The sequence below is a fragment of the Oryzias latipes genome, chromosome 12 (genome assembly GCF_002234675.1).
Source record: "Oryzias latipes chromosome 12, ASM223467v1".
Lineage (NCBI taxonomy): Eukaryota > Metazoa > Chordata > Actinopteri > Beloniformes > Adrianichthyidae > Oryzias > Oryzias latipes.
In genome coordinates, this window is record NC_019870.2 from 27,123,151 (window position 1) to 27,143,847 (window position 20,697).

The 20,697-nt window shown below is 45.1% G+C and overlaps 1 protein-coding gene across 2 annotated transcripts; it reads left to right on the plus strand.

Moving 5' to 3' along the window:
* The first annotated feature begins 1,298 nt into the window (after positions 1-1,298).
* LOC101160461 (pro-neuregulin-1, membrane-bound isoform-like) lies at positions 1,299-20,449 on the plus strand. 2 transcript variants are annotated; one of them, XM_023961043.1, is made up of 9 exons: positions 1,299-2,505; positions 2,575-3,429; positions 8,631-8,769; positions 12,983-13,041; positions 14,305-14,407; positions 14,741-14,894; positions 14,972-15,081; positions 15,692-15,867; positions 18,056-18,159. In XM_023961043.1, the coding sequence occupies exons 2-8, from the start codon at positions 2,739-2,741 to the stop codon at positions 15,825-15,827; spliced, it is 1,392 nt and encodes a 463-aa protein (XP_023816811.1). In that variant the 5' UTR covers positions 1,299-2,505; positions 2,575-2,738; the 3' UTR covers positions 15,828-15,867; positions 18,056-18,159. The 2 variants fall into 2 exon arrangements, with proteins under 2 accessions (XP_023816811.1, XP_023816810.1); XM_023961042.1 differs by lacking the exon at positions 15,692-15,867 and having other exon boundaries at positions 1,300-2,505; positions 18,056-20,449.
* The last annotated feature ends 248 nt before the right edge of the window (positions 20,450-20,697 follow it).

Sequence of the window (20,697 nt, forward strand, 5' to 3'; positions counted from 1 at the left end):
TCAGAAGTGGCGTACGGATTAAATTTAGGACGTGCGTACGCACAGAAATATTCGGATTTATAAAACCGTGCGAACGCACATCCTACGATGTGTCACCCGGTGCCAGATGCACCGGGTGACAAGCGTGGTTCCTCCGAGTGCTCCTCTGTCCAAAAGCCCGCAGAGGTCCAACAGGACGGCTGGAGGAAGTCGGAACCGGCTCATAAGCCACTCGTCTTCGTTTGCCAGCAAGTCTTCTTGCTGTCTAAAGATGCGTTCTCTCCGAATTCTTCCATTTGCCACATCTTCCAAGAGCGCAAGATCAGCCATTGTGCGTCATTACGCATTGTGATGGGGCATTTTATTTCCATCCATTTAATTACATCTGACAAGCTACAGATGTCGGTAATAATCGACGTGGAAATGGGAAATTGATCAGCGCAAATGTAATTTCTTGTTGCTTTCTGAATGGTTGAGACATACGCCATACATTGTTTTATCAAAAATAAAACACTAAAGGCATATGCATGAATACCATAATTCCGTAGCTTATGAAGAAATGTTTTAATATGAAAACAACTTTCCCCAGTGGACAATTAGTGCGTCTGTCCGTCTGTCTGTCTGTCTGTCTGTCTGTCTAATTGCACCTATATCTGCTCCGCCAAACGGACACACTGACGAGAATATCAGTTTTGTACATTATTTTGTTCTGTTAACTATATTATTTGATTTGAATTTTTGATTTGAAATGGTTTATTTCAAGCAATCAAATAGAAATAATACACAAAAACAATATAATCATCAGTTATACATTCATACAGTAACTAATCAAACTTAGGATAATTAGACATAATTAATAAATATTGCTTGAAAGGGAGTGGAAAGAAGCGAACTTATATAATCCCACCCCGTTTTACTATAACCATTTTATTACATGATTTATCAATGTAATAATAATAATGTAATAAATAATTATTTATGAGGATGAATTGCACAACATGCCAATATTGCAGAACATATTTCACTTTTCTTTCTGCAAATAAGTGTTCATTTGAATTTCTGTTGTAATTTTCGTTTGATTTTTTTGTTTGTTTCACTGCTGATCGGTCAAGCGGGTGTTCGTGTAGGCTGTTCATTGTAAGACTTGCTTTGTGAAGTCTTCATGTTATTTATGAGAGGCAGTATTGTCATTTTCACTTTCACGTGTTTCTTCCATCTACCGACGGTGTCGCCGTTTCTCATTTCACCCGTTTTTGTGCGTACGCCTGGGTCAGAGCTTGCGTGAAGGACCGCCCATTTTCCCGTCAAGTTTGCTTTTTATAAATCTCAACTATTGCGTAGAGAGTGGCGTACGCCTTCTTTTGTGCGTACGCAACGTTTATAAATGAGGCCCCTGATCATCAGCTCTCATTCATGAAGATAGTTCTGCATGGATTGAGGACTTTTTATTAACCTTTTGCAGCTGAAACATTTGCTATGGGGAGATTTTTTTTATTTGCTTAGTTAAACCTGGATGCTGATTTTCTTTAAAACGTTGGTAGAAACCATTATTTGTGTGATAAATCTGTATAATTCTGAAGTTTTACTTTTTAAACCAAATGAATGTAAAAAAAATCAATTTTTCGGTTCAAATGTATTGAGATGCTCCTGTGCACACCCATGCATGAACGTTTCTGTTCTCACAAAGACCAACTATGTATGAGTAACAGTTACGTTTTTTTTTTTGGCCCAAACACATCAAAGTCTGTTTTTTAGAGGTTAAAAGTTAGTTTAGAAAGATGGAGGATGAGGGGCTGAAACCTGCACTGTCAGTGGAAAATCCCCACATCCATCTGAAATCCCCTGCAGTTCCCTCAGAAACAAAATTATTTTACTCCGTTCTGCGTCGGTGACTGACGGTTTCATCCCTTCTTGGCGGACGCTGTGGCCTGGTCCTGATGTTTGTCTGGAGCCAGAACCCGTTTGGGTCTCTGGTCCCGTAGCAGATGTGCTTCCTTTGCTCCTCCGTCTGACAGAAAACACTCCCTTCGGCCTAATCAATGGGGAGTGGTGCTGGAGGGGGCGGCTCCAGCAGCGGGCCTGCTGCTGATTCGCTGACGTGCGCTCTAATTGGATCAGTCAGGAAGTTGCTGAGCTTAATGCTTTGTGCGTGGAGGGCAGCAGCCTGTGTGCAGAGACAGCGAGGGAGGAGGCCAGCCTTCTTCAGCACTTTGAGAGGAGGAGTGAGGCAGGAAAAAGGGGAGTACTCAGCCTCCTCTGACCCTGTGTGCTGCAGCAGCCCCCCCCTCCCTTCCTCTGTGAAGCTCCTTCTTTCTCTTTCTCCTTACTCATCTGTTTCTGGGGCTGCACTGAGAAGAAGGACACCTGCCGCTCCCTGATGATTCAGCCTTTCTGCAGGTTGGGGCTCTTCACTCGAGGCAGCATGTCCCCCCTGATGCTGCAGTGCTCGGCCATCCTGTCCTTGAAGACGCATCTGCGACAGCCGGCCCACCACGCCACCACCGCCCCGCCTGTCTCCGTGTTCAGGTGAGTGCTGCAGCAACGCTGCGCGGGACTGCAGGCGCCGCACTCCCCTCATCGTCTCTCTCCCCACAGGCTGTCCGCCCCCCTCCTGCGGAGCCTCCAGGCTGAGCCTCTCTGAACGTTTTCCTCACCGCTTCAGGATGGAAAACCTCCTCTTGGACTCTGGAGGCAGAACCCCCCTCCTGTAATGTTCTGTTTTACTAGTTGAAGCTTCGTTCGTCCGTCAGTTCGAGAGCATGACTGAGGGAATGGAGGACATCTCTGCCGGGCCCGCTCCTTCTTCTGGAACAACCTCCCCCTCCTGCCCTGCTGCCGATGTCGGCTGCGTCCCAGAGGAGAAAGCTGAGGAGGCAGAGGCAGCTGGGGAGAGGGCAGAGGAGGCCGTCGAGGGAATTGAGGAGGGAGGAGGCGGTGGTTGCGATGGGGAGCAGGCGGGGGCTTTGGGAGTTGTGGCCCTGCCTGGGACCTGCTGCGTGTGCGTCGAGGAGGAGCGGATCAACCAGTGCCTGCACTCAGAGAAGATCTGCATCCTGCCCATCCTGGCCTGCCTGGTCAGCTTAGCTCTCTGCACCGCTGGCATCAAGTGGGTCTTCGTGGACAAGATCTTTGAGTACGAACGCCCCACCCACTTTGACCCCAAACCTATTGGACAGGACCAGATCATCATATCTGTCGACCCCACGCTGGGAATCACCGTCTCCATCCCTCATGCAGCTCCCTCGGCGGTCTCCCTCACCACCACCATCGCCATCTCCCCAGAGGTTTTATTGGAGGAGAAATCCACGAGCAGGCCGTACGCTCCGCTCCCCCCTCGAGTCACATACCCGTCCGTCACGCTTAAGTACAACGCTGAACGTCCAGCTCCTCCGAAGCAGAGTCCCCGCCCACAAGCCACGCAGGAGCTCAGCAACGACATCCAAACTGTCAGTGAGTATTCAGCACAGTTCTGGATGAAAATGACCCCGCCAACATGAAAAGCGGTTTGGTTGATACTGAAAACAGTTCTTCCCTGTGAAAAGTTTTAGACTTGGGTGTTTAAATATCAAGGTGACACCTATGAGAAGGTCATCTGCCTCCTCTGTGGGGTTCTGATGCGGTTCTAGGCTGCAGTCTGCAGGTCACTGCAGAGAGGCTCCATGTGAACGCACCTCCATCTTTACTTTATCACCTCAGATTGTGTTCACTCCCCTGTCATGTCTGCAACTGTTGTCCAACACGGCGCTGAGTTTTGCCTCAAGGACACAGTCAAGGGCCCAAAATCCAACCTTTTTGCGCAGACGGCTGCTCTTTCTGTACAGATGCAGAGGAGCAGCTCACTCTAAAAGATTCAAACATAAACCATCGTCTGCAGAGCTTCAGTTACTGTGCATAAAAATGATCCCTGTTTGGCTTTCAGCTTCAACAGAGTGAGATTTCCGTTTTTAAAAAGATCCAATAATCTTTGCTTCTGCTGGTCTGGACTGGCCTTCCGTCTGTCCTTCTACCATCATCTTTGTGACTCAGCGGTCGTGAAGCTCCGCCTTCAGCTGCCCATTTTTGTTGAGTAGTTTTCCCCTTAGAGCCTCAGAGCTGCCAGGTTCTGTCCAGCCCTGAAAACGTCCCTCCTTTTGTCCTCAGAATAAAGTTTCACAGTGGATCCACTCCTAGAGCAGCTTCATTTATTATTTACATCCTGTAACGAGTCGCTGTGGTCAAACGCAGCCTTTTCCTGCGTGCCACCCAGCTTTGGCGTCTGCTCCAGCAGAACCACGAGCCCCTCGTGTTCACAAAGCCAGGACATGAACGCCAAACTCCAAACCAAATCCTCAGCAAGTGACTGCAGGAAGTGGGCGTGTGACCTCCTTTAGTGTTCATTCATTTCTTCAGTGAAGAAGAAAAAACAGTATGTAGGCACGGCTATGGAGCCGTACAAACACAGAACACAATGGAAACCCTGCAGCTCAATATTGCTGATCAAATTTCTGCAGTGCATGCATGTGCACGTGCACGTGCCAAATGCAGAGAGGCTCAGCTTCAGGACCAGTGGAGATGCTGGGAATCTTAGATGAAGAGTTTTAGAGGACGAACACAAGCTCGGATTCAGGCTCTGTGGGTCAGAGCGCCTGCAGGCGCACACCCCCCCACACACACACCCACACACGCACACACACACACCCACACACAGACACATGCACACACACCGGTGTAGAGAACTACAGTGAACAGTGTGAAGCACATTTGTGGCGGTATGAATAAATGAAAATCAATAAATAATGCATGACACACCGAAACTCAGCTTTGATACACAGGGACTTCCTGTTTCCTGCCTTTGCTCCATTTCAAGGTCAGAGCTTGCTGGAGGCTAATTGATGACACCCCCCCCAGCCCCCACCTCATTGCCGCCAGGAAAAGTAACCTGCTATTACAGCGTGTCTGGCTGTGGCTCGCCACCGTAATGCTTGGGCTGTGGTCTCATGTGTGATTTACTGCCCTCTTACTGTCTGCTGGTTAGCTAATCTACTGTGATGGTTTCAGGTGTGCGTGTGTGTGTGTGTGTGTGTGTGGGGGGGGTCAAACTCCTATTATTACTATCATAATTCATTCTACTTGCTATGATGTAGAATGAATTAATGAAAACAGATTTTAGCTGAACTGAGAAGTCAACGGGATTCTCTTCCTGAACTCTCCACAGTTCTGATTACTTTACGTTTACAGACAGTATATACGAAGTATGCTAAAGGAAAAGTCAGAAAGCCACCAAGAAGACACCTTAGAAGCATTTTTACAGTTGAGATGTGTTTCTTAGGTTAGCGGCTGGATGGCTCAGGTGGCTGCATGTGGGACTCTGGTGCATGGGACATCAGGGTTCGGTTCCCAGGAGGCACGATGAGCTCAATCTAGTGTGGGATCTTGGGCAAGACCCTTCGCACTACTGCCTAACTATACGTACCCACAAGGGGACCCCGGTCTGGGCCCCCCAAGCCGGTTCTCAGTTTGGATTAGATACAGGGTTGTTTCAGGAAGGGCATCCGGCATGGAAATCTCTGCTGAACCACCTGTGAGAATGAATGAGAGATGATCCGCTGAACAACCAGATACGTTTCTGAGGATCTTCCACCTTCATAGCTACAACACTGTGATGCGTTTTTAGTTCTGCTGTGACCCGTTTGGACTGTGAAGTGCTCACAGCCCGACAGCATCTGAGCATCACTGTCAGTTTATTGAACAAAGAAAAGTTAGACTGCCTCATGTTCACCTCAACCTCTGATCCATTCATCAATCCTCTGAACCCATTGAATGCCTTTTGGGGTCACTGGCTACTGTTGGTTAAAGACAGAGTACACCCAGTCTGTCCCATCTAGGGACATCAAATGACCTAGAGGGCATGTTTTTGGACTGGGGGAGGAAGTCTGAGAAAACCCACACATTCACTAGGAGAACACGCAAACTCCACACAGTAAGGTTTAACTGGGATTTGAACCAGGGCCTTCTCACTGTGAGGACAGGGTGAAAACCTCTACCCCACTGTCCAGCCTCTTAATTTATGACGTTGATCAAATTGTAGACTTTAGAGAAAGTTGTGGTAAAACACCGGTCTGTCATATTTATATGGAGCCATCTGACTCGTTTTCATGTTTAATCACAGGAGTTTGCTCTGATTGAAGCTGGCGAGGCCTTCACTGCTTCACTGGTGTCTTCTCATAACAACAGGGAATCAGGTGCTTCATTCCCCTCTTTGAACTGTCAGAGTGTCATATGCTGAAGGTCTCAAAGCATGCTGGGATGCTGCTTGGTGAAACTCCTGGATGAAGGCTAATCATGGCGCTGAAATCCACACACCTGGGGTTAGAGCTGTTTAGGGTGACGGCTAGGGGGCCTATCACCCAGTCAGTCTCCAGTCACTCTGAACAGAACAGAAATAAACAAACTAACTTTGACTCAAACCCTTTTATCACTTTTCTGCTAAGACTGTGATACCTGTACAAGAGGTGAAATTTTATGAACGTCATGATTCTGAGTCATGTTTGATATCAACATTTAGCTTAATAAGATGGACCTTCTGATTGACAGGTGATTTTTCAGCTCTAAAATAACATAAATGACAAATACAGCCTGACCCATCCAATTAAAAAAAAACAATAGGTCACATGACCTCATTTTGGGTCCAGACTGTGTTTGTCTGTGGTCCAGACAGGGAGAGACCAGCACAAATAAATGTGTCCTGACTGACTCCATATCAGGTTCTCCTCCTGACAGAAGTGGAGTTTCAGTTTTGCTGGGTTTGGTCGACAGTTGCACTGAGACTGCTGACTTTGTGAGCACAGACGGGGGGCAGATTGTGTTTCGAAAGGATGGCAAAAGGTTTACATAAATTTGAATCCCTGACCCCTGACTTTGCAGTTCATTCCCCCTGGAACTGCAGAGATTTGATTTGTTCTTATCTACCGGTCCAGTAGCTTTAATCAGCGTTATGTGTTTGAGGCTTCTAGAGCTGTTTTTGAATCGCACTTGCTGAAAATCAGAGGCATCTCTGCATTTTTATACTCAGGCTCCTTTGCAAAGGGAAAGATTCAAACATAACTGAGTGCAGTTCATGGTTGTTGACACACAAACACTGGACTGACATTTATTTTGGGAGCAAAATTGAACTTTTTTACTTGGTAATCAGTGGAAACTGCTCACTACTGAACCACTCCTAGTGCTTATGGAATGTGGGGCTGCTTATTCTGAAGCAGAGTTTCTTTTTTAAAGAAGCTGAGTATGCAGCAACATGCATGTAAACTATTGGAGAAAGTAATGGCTGCTCCTGATTACCTGGATCAGGTGCCAATAAGCTTCAATGGCCGGTTAGTTGGAAATCATGTAGGACACCGGCCCTCTAAGTCTGGAGTTTGAGATATGTATACTGAAGTATCTGACAGTCACGTCACAACTTTGTAACCATTGTGCTATCCTAGACACTTTAACGCTGGGAGTTGGGTCATCTAGACCCACTAGACAGTGCACTGAACCTTTTTTCTTCAATGATTTGTGATCTTCACTGGTGTCCATGGATTACATGAAATCTCTCCACCTTTATCCACCTTTGTCATGGTAGGGAGAACACGTCAATGTGAGGGTGGGGTCATCTAAGATAGCACAAGGGTTAAAAAGTTTCCATTGTGATTTGGTAACACAACCTAAACACAAACACTAGCATCCAGAACTAGCTCTCACCTTCACTTTCACAATACAGATTCCCACTGAGCTTGATGTCACTGCAAACATAAAGATAATTGTTACAATTTGACATCAATTTGGGTCCTACATAAAAGTCACCAAGTAGTTATTTATTCATAAATGAATAATTTTGATCTAAAGGAAAATCAATTAATGGATTGGATGAGTCATCTATTTTTTTCCCAAATTAAAATGTCAAAGTATTGATTTTCTAAATCCAGTCCCCTTATGAGAACGCAGGTGCTGGAAATGATTTACATGAAACTAAATGTTTATATTATTGTATCTATTTTCCTTTATATTTTTAGAGGGGACTGAATTACATTTTAAACAAAATCTTTGTAAATCTAATGTGTAAGCAGTTATCGTCGAGCACAGCTTTACCCTCCAGCTTAGTCCTCATGACTAAAAGCTGTTAATTACCCAGCTCACCTGGATGGAAAGGTGGCTTCATGACAACCAATAGTCCTTCTGCGATAAATGTTTTGCCTTTAAAAGTCTGTGTTACATAAAGCATCTCTCCATAACCACACACAGCTGGTATGATGAAGCGTCTGCAGAGACATTTCCTCCTTTTAGGGTTGCTGATCCAACTATGAGGCACTGCAGAAAGGAAACCATCACCTCCAATGACATTTTCTGTGGAATGTATTGTTTTTTTTTAAATTACGTTTCATATTTATAACACCGTTCTTAATGGTTTTTAACATCTTTAAATGCAAAATAGCATTAAATAACACAGCAGGGATGAGTCTTTACTGTTCCTTTAGTGACTCAGTGAAACTCGTGCTCAGATTTAGCCTTTTCTTCAAGTCCAGAGCACAAAGAATAACGTCAACTTCCCAATGTGATCTGAAAGCGATGCACAGGCGATGATTTCTTTGCTTCAATAATGTCTTCATACAGCAATTCTGATTCCTCTTCTGCAGCTACCACCAGCACCTCCACCACCACCAAAACCTCCAGCCACATCACGCGCTGCAGCGACAGCCAGAGGAACTACTGTGTGAACGGAGGCGAGTGCTTCACCCTGGAAATCATGCCGGGAAGCACAAAGTTTCTGTGCAGGTAGGATGTGGACCCCCTCATACCATCTATCTATCTATCTATCTATCTATCTATCTATCTATCTATCTATCTATCTATCTATCTATCTATCTATCTATCTATCTATCTATCTATCTATCTATCTATCTATCTATCTATCTATCTATCTATCTATCTATCTATCTATCTATCTATCTATCTATCTATCTATCTATCTATCTATCTATCTATCTATCTATCTATCTCTGTCTTTCACTTCTGTCTCAAAAAACAAGAACAGCTGATTCGTCGAAATGCCTGAAATCCGTCTGATAAAAGAGAAAGACCTCTGACCTTTAGGACCACCTGGGTTGGTTCTGTCTCCAAACCCTCATGAAAGCGATTTGAATGTTACTTTATGTTTTTTCCGCTAGACTTTTTCTGCAGTGGCTCATTTGGTGGCCCTATTGCCCAAAACAAGCTCTGACCAGGATGTAAAAAGCTATTCCTGACTGTCATATGGTTTAATCAGATACTGCAGCTCCTCGCGCCGCCACTTTTACCCAGCAGACATTTTCAAACCTTTTCAGGATCCCTGCTTCTTCAGATTCACTCTGTGGCTGTTTTGCTTCTCCTCCAAACACACAGAGCTTACAGCATGTCCTATCTGTGGTTCTCTTGATCTTTTTGGTTTGTGGAAAGTCCGCCTGCATTCACACAGAAGTGAACCACACCAGAGTTCATTTGCAAATAAACAAAGACCCTCGTTATCAACAAAAGCTTTCACGCCTGCCAAACCAAGAGGAGCATTGGAGGAGACCAGCTCTGGATCAGAACAGAACCAGACCTCCAGAGTTGATGAATATTTCCGTTTGGTTCACAAGTGAGGCAGAGGCTGTGAGTGGGCATGGCTGACGGATTGGTGCGGCGTCTGCAGTGACTTTGCAGGGTCTGTTCTGATAAAGAGAGAGCTGAGTCTGAAAACAGAGCTATTAATCTATGATCACAGCCGGGGATTTTTTATCTCAAATATCCCGAGGACGCGTCAGTGTCTGTCGTGGACGACCAGGACAAGGTGACTGTGGGAAGGGAGGTCTGGAGCTGCTGCGTCCATGGCCTATGTAACCTGAACCACGACAGGTGGCAGATGGGGGACAGAATAGATAAATGGATGGTTGTCTATGAGTGTTTAAATCCCGAGTTCCTTATATCTATAGAAAAAGGTTGTTGAGGTTTTAGTCTTTTAAATCTAAGAGTTGGTTTTGTGCTGAGGGAGGTGGGGCAGCAGTAGAGGGTTAAGTTGAACAGACCATAGAGTAGTTATCCTACGGCCATCTATTGACTTCTGTTTTGTTTCTGGTTTTTATGAACTCTTTATTCATTTACTTGTGGAGCTCACACTTTTGCCATCACACATTAGACAGGTATATAGTGATGCAGGTTTTAGAGGATTTAAAGCCTCAAACATCAACCCATGCCATTTCAGACACAGCAATTCTGAAGCTGCAGAAAAAACAATCATTTCCTGGGACTTCACTCGAATCTTCTCTTTGTCTGGCAGTACTCCCCACACTGTGACATTATACTTATCTTGCTGTTTTTTTGAATAAATCATTTCAAGTGAAGATGGTAAATTACAGGATGGTGCCCTTTAGTTTGTTTTTCAGGAGTTTTCTTGGTTTGTCATGTTCTGTTTTCAGGTTTTGTGTTTGTCGCTGTCAGTCACACCAGGATCTTCCACAGCGGCCTTCATTTAGTTTTTTTTATCCTCATTGTGTTTAAGTGTCTGCTTTTCAGTTCTGCATTGTCATGTCATCTGTTTGCCTCTTCCCTGTTGCTCCCTAGATTCAAAAACTAATTATTAAATGTTAAAGTTCTTGCCACTGCGCTTGGTCTCCTACATATTGTGTTCTTCACAAGTGGCTCCTGAAACTTGATATAATCTGTTTCCCTGCTCTTCCTTTCACTTCACCCTTTGCCGCTGGCAACACCCAAATAACGCAACCTCTCTTACTGTAACTCTTCAACCGTTTCCGTGATCAACGTCAATCAGCTGATTGTTCTGACGTGGAAAAAAAGCAGCTCTTCACATCGGCTTTGCGCTGACATGCAACACATTAGTGACGTGAAGGAGTGTCAAACTCCAGAGCTGGAGGGCCGGCGTCCAACGTGTTTTCCAATTATCCTGCAATTGAAACACACCTGATCCAGGTGACCAGACGCAACTAATGCAGAGTTTCTGGAGAACCAGCAGGAGGCCGTCCCTCGAAGCCTGGAGTCTGACACCCCTGCCGTAAACACGTCATTACTGTAAAGTGTTACATGTCGGCACAAGGCTGCTTTACTCCGCTTCAGAATCTGCCTGAATTACGGTCATTGCATAAAGGGTTGCAGAGTTACGCTACTTGAAAGAATGTAAACACTAGACAAAAAGCTCAGGTGTTAAAGGGTTACCACAAGAGCATTTGCTGAGTGACTAAGTTATGAAAGAGATTTTTAATGTCGATGCTTCTTGTTTCCTGGTTAATTAGCCGTTGAGAGCCGTCACGCCGGCTTTTAATTCTTCATCCATCCATTTTTTGAACCCACTGAATTCCTATTGTCATGGGGTTGCTGGAGCCTATCCCAGCTACTGTTGGGTGAAGGCGGCGAACACCCTGTGCAGGTCCCCAGTCTGTTGCTCGGCCACACAATCAAACACACACACCTAGGGACAATTTAGAATCATGAGCTAACCTATGAAGGAGGTTTTTGGACTGTGGGAGGAAACACACACGTGCACGAGGAGAACAAGCAAAATCCACACAGAAAGGATCCAACTGGGATTCAAACCATGCCAGTCTCGATGTGAGGTGAGAATGCTAACCACTACCCCACAGTGCAGCCCAGTTTCTACACAGACCAAAAATATAAACCCAACACTTTTGTTACTGCTCCCATTTTTTATGGTATGAACTCAAAGATGTGAAACGTTTTTCAAAGACACAAAATAATCAGTTCTCTGAAATATTGTTCACAAATCTGTATAAATCTGTGATAGTGAGCACTTCTCCTTTGCCAAGACAATCCATCCCACCTTGCAGGTGTGCCATATCAAGATGCTGATTAGACAGCATGATTATTGCACAGGTGTGCCTTGGACTGGCCACAAGAAAATGCACGTTCAGGTCCTTTGTATCCTGACCTTTCTTTCAGTAACCTCAGATGAAGGACCCAATTTGCAGAAGACTAGGATTGGTGAATAAAAACCTTTTAGTTTAAGTCAAAAACACTGTCTGTCCGTGGCTCTTTTCCTCATATTAGCCTTTCATGACAGAATTTCACCTCTTTACAGAGGAAGAATGCCTCAGAACTTTTCCAGCAGCTTAACATCTATCAGCAATGACAAAAACGTTGCCATGAATGCTTTTTGTGGGTGAAGGGATAATCGTGCAGTTCTACTGTCAGGATTGTAAAGGACACAGTTTGCAGCTGTGTCTCCAAAAGACCCACCTTTTCAGGTCACTGGCTGATGAAAATGCCCACCATTGGGTGTCCTTTGTGCTGTGTTGTGTTGGTGTGCACGTGCTGGCTCTTCTGTATGTAACATGTAGGTGCTGTTCTTCTCTCTTTCCTTGTGTCCAACACCCAGATGCTTGGCAGGATTCACTGGGCACCGGTGTGAACAGGCTGTGCTTAAGAAAGTCTCAGATCCAAAACGTATGTGAACTCGCTGAACTCAGCCCCACATGTCACTGCTGGTGTTTTACTTCTGTCATGCTTCCTCTGAGAAATATTGCAGTGTTGAAGTCAAAGCCTTCAGGTCTGAAGACCTCTCCTTTGCAGAGTTGGGCACTGAATTTTGCATGCACTTCACTTCTCATCATGATTCATCTTGGAGGTCCAGACCAGTAATCCATGACTCTAAAGGGCTTGTTGTGTTCTGGAGCTAAGACTAACTATCGATCTTTCATTCAACCTAACCCCCATCTTCTGTGAACCCCCTCTGGTGGAGTTTTCTTTGAGAAGGCGTGGATGGTGACTCGTGCAAACGTTAGTCTTTGCAGAGTGAGAGTCCCGGCTGGAGCTTCTGTGCAGACAGAACCTCCCAGATCCTTCATTAGAACGATTAATGCATGAAGGCCTGGGATGATTGACGGCCTCACCTGCTCAGGCCAATTCTCCTGACACCAGTAATGACTGTTGGGGGTTTTCTGCTAATCCCGACTGAACTAACCCCCCACCTCTCCTCCTGTCTGCTCTGTTTCCCATCCAGGTGTCCAAATGAATTTACTGGTGATCGCTGCCAAAACTATGTGATGGCCAGCTTCGTCAGTACGTCTTTTATGTCCTCTTCTCATCTTAATCCTCCTTGTCCATGATGCTGTTCTGTTTTATTGTTATTTGGAGAGATCATTGACTGTATATGAGAACTGGACTGAGTGATCCCTTCCCTCTGGCGTTCCAAACAGGAAGTACCTGCTGGTCCCAAGAAGCCAGAATCCCATAGACTTCTGTAGAGAAATAAACAGCTGTTACTCAGTCGTTCCTTTGGTCAGAAGAACCAAACCATTCCTGATCTGATACATTTTTTTTTCAACATTTTCTTGATAATTCTAATTTTTTTCAGCGTTTTTTTTCTGTGAATGAAAGTTATTCAAGTTATCTATCAGACACCTCAACAGAAGCACGTGGTCTCATGTTGAACGTTTAAAATGTTTGATTGACAGATTCTCCTGATCCCGGTTTCAAGTGGTAGGGGTGTGGCCCTTCCAACTACCTCACTCCTCATTAGCTAGAGCGGTTGTAATAGAAGCGATCACCCAGACCAACTCTGACCAATCACCACTGAAAGCCATGTCACACAGCCGCTACGTACATTTTGCCCATTTTCCACGAGTGAAATTTCAGTCTTTTGTGATCCATGTGTGACGTACGTAGTTCATAAGTGTTTCTTGCCTTCGTCATTCGTCGTTGTGCGCAGATGTCCCTCCAGGGTTTCGGCCGACAAATCTTGACATAAATTCAGTTTTTAGCTGTCCAAAGTTTTTGGATGGTTGAGAATTACGCAGTTAATTTGGTTGGTGGGAATAGCCATTCTAGTTCGGGTCCATTTTATTACATGTCCTTAATAGTCCATATTTTCTTCATGATATACTTTCTGCTGTGCAAATTATTCAAGTTGTAAACTGATCAATCAGATGCCTCAACAAAAGTTTTTGGTGTCATGTTGAACATTTAAAATGTTTGAAACGTTCAACGTTTCTATGTCGCCCCTGGAAACCATTTTCCACGTGTGACATCGCACTTAGTCCGGCTCTCTCATACAGTCAATGTTGAAAATACATGTTGAAAATTTAACAAATTCTATCAATCTAAGATGAATTATTGTAAAAAACAGCCATTCTGTCTCAGTCAGTGGCTTCCTGTAAATTCTTGGGTGTGAATGACTTGATTTGACTGAAACGTTTTACAGTGAATGCTGCATTCAGCTTCTGTAAAGCTGATGATGTTAGACTGAGGAAGTGTCAGTGTTTCGATGAACAGGTGTGTGCCTGCATCGTTTATGACACTTGCAGCATCTCTCCTGTGTTTCAGAGACTGAGGGGTTGTATGAAAAACGCATTTTAACCATCACAGGAATCTGCATCGCCCTGCTCGTCGTGGGAATCATGTGTGTGGTCGCCTACTGCAAAACGAAGTAAATGCATCCACCCTTCACATTACAGAACCAGAACCACTCTTTTCTAAATCCCTCTGAAAGGTTGGGAATATTCCCGAATGGCCCAGAGGGTCAGGAAGAGTTTTGGATGTGGTGGTCTGGAAGGATTTTTGAATAATTCTTAAACTAATTGATTCTAAATGATCCAGGATCTTCTAGAGTGGTTCCTAAATTTGTTTATAAACAATGTAAGACTTGCATTGTTAGTCTTGAATTATTCTGATCGGTTCTTCTGGGTCCACAATGGTTCTAAACGTGTGTTTTGTTTTGGGACCATCAGTTTTGCTGTCTTTCTTGTTTTTACACAATCAGGAAACAAAGAAAGAAACTTCGTGAGCGCCTGAGGCAGAGCCAGAGGCATAAAAGGAAGTCCAGTACCAAGGCCGGTACCGGCTCCAAACCGGACAGCTCTGCCGCAGGACGCCGCCTTTCTAACGTGCCTCTTCAAGACCTTAAGATCAGCAAAGTAAGCTGCAGGGGTGAAACGGACGTCCTGAAACCTGGAACCTGAAGAAGTACTCAGTCTGTGTCTTTCCTTTGCAGTCGTGTAATGGGATGAAGATGCTGTACACAGATGACGACACGGAGGCCACCTTTCCCACGAGCAAAGACGCACCAGAACCCACCACCCTCACTCAAGTCTCCAGCCAAAGGTACGCTCTCTGGTGCAGCTTTGACTCCAGTGGTGTTTCCAGACCGTTTTGGTTTTGGACGCCATCGTGGCGAGCATGTGAAAACACAGAGTTGACTGCTGATGGACGTGAAAGTTTCCCCATCTGCTGCAGTGATCAGCTTTACTCTGTTAGTCAGGAATGATGGACGCTCTGTGCTCCATCCTGGGGGAACAGCTCAAGCACAGCAGCTTCACTGCTGCTTCAAATGACCTCCGAATCCAAAAACTTCCTATCCAGAAATGAACATCTCCCTGAGGTGTGACAACTTTTTCAACCCAGGATGTGATTCTTGACCTCCACTCATCATGGTTAAAATCAGAATTAAACGACTATATAATAAAACAAAAACTACGTCAATGTCAGTCATTCATGAGGTCTGCTGTGGTGCAGGTGGTATTGAACACCCCCGTCTGACAGGCTTTGAATGGTACACTCCAGAATGTCTCTTTAACAGGATTTAGATCACAGAATGTGGGATTCAAAAGCTGCTCTCTCAGCTAAAAGCACAGCTGCTTCACTGGGTTAAATAGACTAGGGGGCTTTTCTGCGAGCTGCCCCCCTGTAAATAACCCCCTCCCTGTCTCAACAGTTGGAGTGAGGATTGGAGTGTTCCCTCTGTCACTGAGTCTTTCTCTGTGCTGACAGAGAATAGCCAACGTGCAGCACCGGGCATCCGGGGTCGTCTCAATGCCACGGGGGGCACAAGTGACTTAAGTGTTTGTTGAGCCCCGCCCAACTCCAACAGGAGTTTCCTAAAAGCTGAAGGTAACCCAAAAGTTCATCAAAGGTGTAGAACACAAGGGAAGCAGTGAGAACCAGTGCTCCAGTAGAAAGAAGTTATTTTAAAAAGTATTCAAAGTGCTGGGTACCTTGTTACTTTATAGTAAATTTAATGAGAACAAGTTTATTTTTATTTTTGATCAAAAATTGTAAACTTTCAAAAGACTCACAAAAGTTTTATCATCTCTTTTTTAAACTAATAAAAAAATGGACAGAAATTCAGCTTAGAAACAATCCAAAATACCTGCGTAAGCCTGATGCCAAAACTTGTTCAAGTGACTTTTTTTGATTTGTCTTTGATTTATTGATAAACTGTTTGGTTTTAGGACGAGCGCGGCTGACCTCTGGGCCAGGTCGCCCTTGAAAGATACATTTTCAACTCAATGAATCTTTATCTGGTTGAAAAAAATGAAAGAAATAAAGCTGTGCACACACTGGCATACATATTTCTTATATTTCACTGAAGTAAACCTGTCATTCTTAAAAACATTAATGTAATATTTTAGACATTTAACCCTTTGAACAACAATCTAATTATATGAAAATGTCTGCATTTGTTAAATAATAAATAATAAATACTAGGTAGGACTTTGGACATAATTAGAGACATAAGTTTTAGAAAGGTCAACATCAAAATAGATTTGATTGGATCACTGGTTGGTCCTGTTTTTTACAGAGCACTAAATCCTCCCCTTGGATCCCTCAGTGGACAGAAAGACTACATGACTGGCGTGTACACCTTGTTTGTAACAATAATGAATAGATGATCATTTCTGTCTGGAATACTTTAAAGACCTTTTCAACCCCACTAAGAAGCAGAGCCGGTTAAATCAATTTAGAGCGGGGGCTGAAGATGTTTAGATATTGCAGGACGAACGCCGTGTGGACAGTGGGGGCAGCACCTCTGGTAACTCTAGATTGATACATTGGTTCCCCTCTTCGGAGAAGGTGTGTTCTCTGTTGGAGTGTATGTTGGACTCAGCAGGAAGTCGGACTCGTTGCGGAGGAGAGTTGGACTTTACTCGGGCTCTGTTGAAAGTAGACTAGATTTCTCTACAAAACCAAATGATGGAGGGGTTTGGCTTTGGGAGCCTTTCAGTCCTGCTGTTTGCAGATGATGTACCCGTAATCTTTTTCAACTTCTTCAACAGCAGAACTGTTGGCGTGAAGAAAAACCTTGCCCCCCCCTTTCCCTCTCAGTTGCTGAGAACTTGGAGCAGGAAGGTTGTGGCCTGTCCAGCACATTTTCTACACTACAAATAAGCTCTTCTTCACACGACCCTCAGTTTGAGTAACCCTTGTGCTATCTTAGATGACCCCACCCTTACATGACAAAGGTGGATAAAGGTGGAAAGATTTCATGTAATCCATGGACACCAGTGAAGATCACAAATCATTGAAGAAAAAAGGTTCAGAGCACTGTCTAGTGGGTCTAGATGACCCAACTCCCAACGTTAAAGTGCCTAGGACAGCACAAGGGTTAAAGAAACACTGTTATTGTAAGCTTAATTTTCTTTATATATGTCCTCAGTCATCAGAAAAATGCTACAAGAACGTGTTAAAAAACCCAAAGTCTTGACCAATGACTGTAGATGTTAAATGTAAAGTCACCAAAAAATGACTTACTTCCAGCTCTAAACCATGCAGTCACAATTTTATGCGATACAGAAGCTGCCATGTTGGAGCCCGATGACTTCAGTAAGCATTGATTGATATGGGTCAACATTTCTATGGCAACCACCTTCCAATCAGGAGTGAGCTTGTTGGAAGCCCAAACTCTTATCACTTGACAGCGGGAACACTAGGGGGGAGGGTCTCTCAGTCCAGTTCTCACATTCAGCCAATGGTCTAAAGACAAAGTCCTTCATTTTACCGGTTTATCTTTGTTCCCACTCTTACCTTTACCGATTAGCTGCGGGTTTTGATCAAACTGAGCCTCCTTTGCGTTGTGGCTCTCTCTGTGATCGTGCACAACGCTCGACCACCTGGGAAGTTTGGGTGTCTTTACCCAGAATGCCGGACAGCTGAAAAGCACTGGTTGAGAAGGAACCCTGTCACACTGATGTTGTTCAGCACTTGCCCTTGAACTCAGCGCTCGCTCCATAACCCCGACGCCGTCTGTCATCGGCTGGCTCCTCATTTTCTCCCGTTCCTGTTCCCTGTGTTTTTGCAGGCCGTCAGCCATAAGGAACTGGACTCCGCCTTCCGAGTCACAAACTGGTCCGACGTCTCCAGGCTCCCCTCGGTCAGAGATGTCGGCCCCCCTGTCCAGCCTGGCACTCTCCGTCCCGTCAGTCGCTTTGAGCCCCTTTACGGAGGAGGACCGGCCCCTGCTGCTGTCGAGAACCAGTCAGACTCCCTCATCCTCCAGGGCAGAGGAGCAGAGACGATGCTTCTCCCACTACAACCACGGCCTCATGGCGCACAGCTTACCCCCCAGCCCGCTGCTCCACGTGGAGAAGGGGAGCTCTGCACCCGCGGGGGAGCAGAGCACCTTTGCTGCCGGCCCTCACCTCTCTGAGTCCAGCAGTGAGGGCATGCCAGGGAGCGACACTGAAGATCCTCAGGAGGAGGAGGAGGAGGAGGAAGAGGAGGAAGAGGCAGGCTTCCTTTCCACAGACAGCTCTGCGGCACTCTGGACTCTGAAAAGCTGCAGGACTAACCTGGCATCAGCAAACCTCAGCCTGCAAGTGAAACCGTCAAACCCGTCCTCCATCAAACCAGATCCAATTGCTGTGTAACAAAGAACGGAGATTTGTGTTGAGGGAAAGAAAGGAGTTTCATGTGTAAAGACTGTTGACGAAACTTATTTTAAACGCCGTAGCATAAAGGTTTTATAGTAACAAATGTGTTTGAGGTAAAGTGCCATACGCTTGTCTGCAGCAGCGGCTCCCAGCTAATTCAGAGCAGAAAAACATCAACGTGCCTTTCCTTTGCTAGACAGGAACTTGTGTTAGATTCGACGTGCTTCCTGCAGGACCCGCTCAGATGACAGAACAAACACGATGAGGTTTTTATCACAGACGGCTCTGTCACAGCGTCACTCACCGAGACCCTTCTGAGGCAGAAACGGAGCTGCACACCTGCACTGATGCTTCTAACTTCACCCTCCAAGTCTTCACCTGCACCCGCGGCGATTTCAGAGAGGAGGTCCCTCCTGGACTCTGTAAATAAGCTTTGACATAAACGTGCAATCACCGGACTGATCATCCGATGCTCAGAAGCATAACACATCCCTCATTTAAATATGTACTAACAGTTTCAGATCCTGTCAATTATTCTAGAGGAGGCGCCCCCTGGAGGGCAGAAAGGTTTTAAAAAACTTTTTGAAAATACAGTTGCTGCTGCATCAGAAGGAGAAATCACAGAGGAGCTGGACTTTGTTTTTTTTTTCAGAGAAAATCAAGGAAAGAGGAGTTTGTAGATGTGTGCGATTAAACGTCCAAACACAACCCACAGTTTCATCGAGCACTTTGTTAATGTGAGAAGGACACGCTGTGGTCCACCTTTTGATTTAACCACGATAATGTAGTAAACAATATAAACAGGTTTTCACTGGGCTCTCCTTTAAATTAGAGGAGTAGATTGCTTGACATGTCAAATGATTCTTCCTGAAGGAAATCCGTTCACTGCTCCGATTAGAGCGTCCCCGAAAAGCTAGCATTAGCATTTAGCTCCCTCTTCACTTTTTCAAGGTTTCCTCCTCTTTCTTGACTTTTCAGATCACAGCGTTGTTACCCCATCCCGGTCAGAACCCTGTTGGTGCTTTTGGGTCCTCTGCTCTGAGACCCACCCCCCACCCCCACCCCAACAGATGACTGACGTTGAGCTTTGGAGAAGACCCGACTGTTTGTAGAGACTGAATCTTTCTGCAGCTGCTACCTACAGGACCCAGAAATGTATCTTCACATCTACGTATTTTTATTTTGGGGGATTGACAGGAATCCTTAAGACCCCCCCCCCTCCCCCTGGTTTTGACATTCTGTTCTGGATCACATCCAGGTCGGCGCTAACAACACACGACCCCGAAGTGTCGATGGAATCGGGTGCACCTTCCTTTTAGAAACGCACCCCCCCACCTTATGAGTGCGTGATAAGGTGTTGTTGGCTGCCCCTCCCTCACTTTTTTCACAGGTATCTTTTTTTTGTGTGTGAATGTTTTCAGCTGATGTTTGTTTCTGCAGCTGAAACTGTTGCTTCAACTTTAGTTGGTGGGGGAGAGAAGGTTTTATTGCGTTTTTCTTTCATAGGAAATGTTGCGGCTCACAAGAACCCCCTGGTAAACAGGTCAGGAGTCTTTGTCAGATTTTTCTCCCCATTCGGCTTGAACAGCTTGTGTAGTGTCATTGCGTGTACAAAATGAGTTATAACGGCATCTTCTGATTGTTTCCTAAACGTTTTCCCAGGACAGATTGAGGCAGTGTTTTTCAACCGGTGTGCCGCGGCACACTTGTGTACCGTGAGATGGTCCGGTATTCACTGATCTAAAAGGCCCTGATAAAACACTGAGTAGTTAGGAATATGAAAGATCATGAAATACTTTTTTCTTTGTGTTTTTTTTATTCTTTTAAAGACATTTTGATAAGAACGACGGTACCGTGATTAAGCCGTAGCTTCAGCTGTTTTCGGTAAAGTCCCGCCCCTTTAACTGTCTCCACTAATCATTCTTGGAGGCTTAATCACATGTCATCAGTCAGACCAATCAGAAGTGCTTAAAGTCTTCACTTCCTTGTTCCGATTTAACTCATAAAGTCTCTCAGTTCCAACAAAAATACCAGCTTAAGCTCGTCTTTAGCGGTGTAGCTTTCCACAGAA

What these genes read in the sequence shown, in the direction of transcription:
- LOC101160461 (XM_023961042.1), top strand. Translation starts at nt 2,739, where the DNA reads ATGACTGAGGGAATGGAGGACATCTCTGCCGGGCCCGCTCCTTCTTCT. An exon ending in AGCACAAAGTTTCTGTGCAG is followed by an intron (nt 8,770 to 12,982) that starts GTAGGATGTGGA and finishes TTTCCCATCCAG; the next exon opens with GTGTCCAAATGAATTTACTG. An exon ending in TGTGATGGCCAGCTTCGTCA is followed by an intron (nt 13,042 to 14,304) that starts GTACGTCTTTTA and finishes CCTGTGTTTCAG; the next exon opens with AGACTGAGGGGTTGTATGAA.